Source organism: Hibiscus syriacus, unplaced genomic scaffold, assembly GCF_006381635.1.
Source record: "Hibiscus syriacus cultivar Baekdansim isolate YM2019G1 unplaced genomic scaffold, ASM638163v2 tig00111769_pilon, whole genome shotgun sequence".
In the NCBI taxonomy this organism is placed as follows: Eukaryota; Viridiplantae; Streptophyta; class Magnoliopsida; order Malvales; family Malvaceae; genus Hibiscus; species Hibiscus syriacus.
The window spans coordinates 2,582,122-2,587,295 of NW_024063172.1; the positions used below are offsets into that span (position 1 = coordinate 2,582,122).

General features: G+C 36.5%; 2 protein-coding genes across 3 annotated transcripts; one reads left to right on the forward strand and one right to left on the reverse strand.

The window, feature by feature from the left end:
* Positions 1–353: 353 nt before the first annotated feature.
* LOC120169874 (auxin-induced protein 22D-like) lies at positions 354–1,341 on the forward strand. The gene is made up of 3 exons (XM_039177954.1): positions 354–667; positions 744–1,019; positions 1,154–1,341. Exons 1-3 carry the CDS (start codon positions 354–356, stop codon positions 1,233–1,235), a joined length of 672 nt encoding a protein of 223 aa, XP_039033885.1. The 3' UTR covers positions 1,236–1,341.
* Positions 1,342–2,012: 671 nt separating this feature from the next.
* Positions 2,013–4,799, reverse strand: LOC120169514. Of its 2 annotated transcripts, none has more exons than XM_039177641.1 (4): positions 4,342–4,799; positions 3,019–3,463; positions 2,743–2,858; positions 2,013–2,519 (listed from the first exon to the last, which is right to left on the reverse strand). In XM_039177641.1, exons 1-4 carry the CDS (start codon positions 4,796–4,798, stop codon positions 2,098–2,100), a joined length of 1,440 nt encoding a protein of 479 aa, XP_039033572.1. In that variant the 5' UTR covers position 4,799; the 3' UTR covers positions 2,013–2,097. The 2 variants fall into 2 exon arrangements, with proteins under 2 accessions (XP_039033572.1, XP_039033573.1); XM_039177642.1 differs by having other exon boundaries at positions 3,019–3,459; positions 4,342–4,480.
* Between the last annotated feature and the right edge of the window lie 375 nt (positions 4,800–5,174).

Here is a 5,174-nt window from a genome sequence, read left to right on the forward strand (position 1 = left end):
CTTAAAATGACTACTGTTTTAGATCAAACAAAGAGAAATCGATTAGTCATTTTAAGAAAAGGAACTTTGAAGGAAAGATAGTGGTAGCAATTTGAGGTATTCAAAATGAATTCCATATGCTTCATAAACAAACTCAACTATATCATCGCTGTTCATTGAAAGAAACAAAGATTGATGGAGAGAATGAATGAAATCAAATTTGAATATATTCAGTGTATGCATGTGTCTGTATATATAGAATTGCTTACATCAAGGCCAAAGAAGCTTATTTTTCTATATCATGAAAATCCAGCTCTTCCCATAGCCTAACCAGACAGTTTCTGCAGATCTTCTGTTGACTGTCTCAAACTCTGATGTCTACACCTTTGGAACGAAGCTCTGAGAAGATATTATCTTCTTCCTACCCTTCAGTTCAGTCCATTGAAGAAAAAACCAGAAAAACAACCAATAATACTTATCTCAATCTCAAAGAAACTGAGCTGAGGCTTGGTTTACCAGGTTCTCACGCTCCTCACAGAAAAATCTGCCTTTTTGGCAAAGATTTACAGAGCAATGATGATAAAAGTAATGGTTTTGCTGTTAGCCCTTTCAAGAACCTGGCGTCTGGAGCCAAAAGGGGTTTCTCAGTCGCCATTGAAGAGGTGCCTGGTGTTCCTTCAGGTGCAAGGTATGTTCATCTTCAAAAAGCCTTCTTTCTTTTTCTTCCTTGTTTTTCAATTTATGGAGCAGGATTTGTGAAACAGGGTACTGGTGGTAGGATGGCCGCCGGTTCGATCATTCCGGAAGAATACAATGGCCAGCGATGAGGCCACCGCGGATGGAGGCGATTGCCAGTATGTAAAGGTGAGCATGGATGGAGCACCATACCTGAGAAAGGTGGACCGGAAGACGTGCAGAAGCTACGTGGAACTCTCATCGGCTTTGGAGAAGATGTTCAGCTGTTTCACCATGTCTGAATACGTGGTCACTTATGAAGACAACGACGGTGATCGGGTGCTTGTCGGCGATGTTCCGTGGCAGTAAGAATCTACGTCCTTCGGTATATAAAAGAAGAATGATGTTAATTGAAATAAAACTCAATCAGTGTAATATTTTGTTTTAAGTACAATTATTCATATCTCTGATAGTATTCTATCTATGTTTTGTTACTCAGGATGTTCACCGATTCATGTAGGAGAATAAGGATTACGAAAGGTACTAGCTCCAAGGGCCATGCAGAAATGCAAGAATCGTAGTTAATGCACAAGGATAAACTACAAAGTGTTCAGAGCCCCTAAATTACACAGATTTATGTTGGGAGTTATCTTTAGTTTTTTGTATTTATTGTTATGCCAGTTTAACACGGGGTAAAATATATTATGGGTTATTTAATTATATGTTTATTAATAAATGATTAAATGAATCATTAGAATTTATAAAGTGGTTTCAAAAATAAATATCTTTTTGGATGATTCGAGTTTGAGCAACTGCAAAAAAATAACATAAAACATTATACTATTTTTAGAAGAAGTACAAACAAATTAGAAGAATAAAGAGTGAAAATGGTAGTTTTCAAATATGAATGATTAAATTAATTGAATTAGAACAAATTGACAGGTTGTTTACGTTTTGATCATTAAAATTATTATGATACCAATTCACATTACTATTTATCTATTATTAAATATTCAATGATCTATTTATAATAATAATTTAATTGAATAATAAATTTATAAGTGAGATAAGACATGCTTTAATATTTTTAAAAATAAAAAAAATGAATAAGCTTATTTATAATTAGAAAAATTAAAAACATGTTAAGTTGTGAATCTAAAGCTAAGCGCGGGTCACAAATGTTTGAGGAGAAAGCTACACAATTTCAAACATTACTTTCTCATTAGGACAAATCAACAAGTCCTTTGTGAGAAGTGAAAAACATTGATTCTCTCACCAGTAAATTACATTGGAAAGGCACCTGATCCTAAAATTTTAGGACAACATTTTTCTAGAAATAAAATAAAATAACAAGAAAATCATCATAACTTGCTAAGAAGAAAAGAAAATATTGGCACCTGTTTTCATCTACTGAAGTTAAATCAGATCTGATCCTGGAGACTTTCAAGATTCAGGTTCAGAAATTTGCAGATATACCATCTGTGTATATCCGTTAAATACAGATCTCTCCAGCCTATCTAAACCAAGCCGTTGAAACAAGCGATATCGACCATCTTCAACAATAGGAGGAGGTGCGCGGCCAGGATCATAGCGAGTTTGGTGGGTGAGAGATGGACCAGCCGTCGGTGGCAGCTCCCAATAAACATCAAGAATCGATTCAACGAACCTGCTGTTTTGAAAATGTTCGCCATAAGAGATTATGGTCTTATTGTGGTTAAAATTATCCCGCATCTCTCCTCTAACACCCCACCATGCCTCATGTGGCCCACAAAGTTCATCTGTATCCACAGCCTTCTCCCAGAATTTCTTTCTTTTCGATCGAATTCTGGCTTCATCGCTGTCCCTAAAGCAGCTATGGCCACCTCCTGAAAAAAAGAAAGCTTGTAATCAGGAACAGAACAAAAACAACCTCAGAAAGCAACAATTCGAATATATCGGAAATTAAGGGAGCTTATGAATGAAAGTCGAGGCTATATATTACAGACAAAATAAAAGAAGATAAAAGTGAATATGGGTCAAAAGCATGGCAAAAGAGGGGGGACACTCATAAACTGAGGAAGGAAAAAAGGGTGTGGAAGGAGCATCAACCTCTTATGTAGAACTGGTCACAAATCTGCCTCAATGAGTAATGATCTCCTGTCCCGGTATCATAATTGTCTTCAAAAACAAGATGACGAAAGCCAGCTTTCAATGCCTGCTTTAGCCTGTTCATGAAAGCACATCATAACGGAATAAGCACAACAACTCGAAAGTCAAAACTACTAAAGGTAAAAACCAATACATTAGGTAACCTTCAATCAGCTCAAGAAAAACCTAAAACTTGTAGAGGGCAAAAGATCATCAATGCATAGATGCATCAAGTACCTTTTCAGTTCATTTTGATGGTCATCAAAGAAGACAAGAACCCGGCTGAAATCAGAAATTCCACGAGCCTTTAGCACCTTCTCCCAATTAACACTTCCAAAATCCACAAAATCTTTTCCAGCAAAGTATGTGCAATTTTCATCAACATAAGCAGGCCCCTTTTTCAAGTACTTCTCGGGATGCCGGGGTGTGATCGAGATAATTGGTGTGTCGGGCATTGCTTGCCGCAGAACCCAAGTGGAATGTCCCTTGAACGCACCACTCTCAATCATTATATCTGGTTTTAGCCACCGGGCAATGAACCAAAGCCCAAAGCTGTGGTCAAAACCCATCCCATACATGTTGTTTTTTATTGGTCGAATTTCATATATTGGTACAAACTCCTCCAAGCCATTGATTAAATCTTTGGATGTCCATTCAACTGTTTTTCCATGTTTCGATCTGCCTTTTGCCAAGAATACAAATTAAACGGGCACAAACCATGCAAATTAAGAATCTAACACGCAATTGGGCCTTTAGCAAGAAATAAAATATTTAAATAAAAAGTCTAATCAAATTCCACCTTAAAAAATCCATCTTTAACACCATGAAAAACTTCCATAAAACAAGCGGAGGAGGATAACCAAGTTTGCAAATTTAAGAGGCGAAACATTGATAAAGGAAGTGGCCGCAATTTTGAGATGAGCAATTAAAATGCATATGATATAACAATTGACCACAAGGAAATTGAAAATTGGTTCTTGACTTCTCGTTAACATACAAAAATCAACAAAACAAGGTCGAATCTCTTATGAACCAATACAGATTTAAGAGTCAAGAAGAGCATATTCAAATTAATTCTTAACGATCTTTCAATGAAAATGTAAAGTTTTAGCCAAATTTTGACAAAAGATGAAACAAGTTCGAAATTATCAACCCACTTTCTTTATACAGTCCGGTGAACATTGCATCAAGAAATCAATTACACTAAAGAGATAGTTGCATGAAAAAATTAGTACAGAAGCTTATGCTTTTAGGAAAAGGCCTAATCTTTACATTTAAGCTTTTGATAAATGCAAAAGATGGAAGATTTAATAGTAGAATCAAAATTTTCAGGTATATAATTACAATCGAGAAGAATTATTGAACATTTTAATAGAAACAAACAAACTTCAGATCTAATAATCAATTAAGAAACGCCAAAGAAAAATGGAAAATGCAGCAATGCGACCTAACGGCTACATCATTCAGCTAGTGCAAAATGATGGAAGCAAAGAAACAAATAAAGGAAGATTACAGATCCGATCTAAAGCACATAAATACATCAGAGTAAGCAAGACTTACACCAAGGAACGCCAAGGGATCCGAAATCGGAGTCAACACCATCGAGACCAAATAGACTGACCCGAGAGATCGGGTCATAAGTCGAAACGCAAACGAAGGAGCGAGAGTTCAGCATCAAAGAGAAGAGCCCGAAAACGATGAAAATTAGGCAGAGAGAGAGGCAGAGGCACGGAGATTTGACAAGTCCGAAGCGGGAAATGTAATTAGTGGCCAAAAGATAGAGGTGAGGCTTCTTGGTTTTGGACTCGTCGTCAGAGAGAAAGGTGGGGGATCTGGGGATGGGAGATAAGGCGGAAGAGGAGGAGGCTACGGCGGCGGAGGAAGAGGAGGGGAAATCGAAGTCGGAGTAGGGCTGAGAGCGGCGGGAAGAGAGGGTCCGATCCATCATAATGGCGGTTGGGGATTTGGGGGACGAGAGAGAGTGAGATGCGGGGTGGGAGTGATTACGGGTACTCATTTTTTGGGAGCTATGTGGGGCTGCCTTCGGTGGGTTTTTTTATTTTTTTTACATTCAAAATTTCATCTAGATCGGTTAAAAAATATACATTATATATATATAACTACCAATCCATCAAAAAGAAAATAACTATCAAAATATCAAATATTGTTGTAAAAAAAAAAAAGGGTAAAGTATATAAATTATCAGTCAATTATAAAATATTATTTTGTTAAATTTCTTCAGTATTAAAAATTATTGAATATTAAAAGTTATAAAATAATTATATTATTATTTATTATATTTTAAATTTATCATTTTTTAAAAAATGACAATAATCTGAGTTGGATGTTGGGATGACAAACGGGCGGGTCGGGTGCGGATACCACCTCCTCCA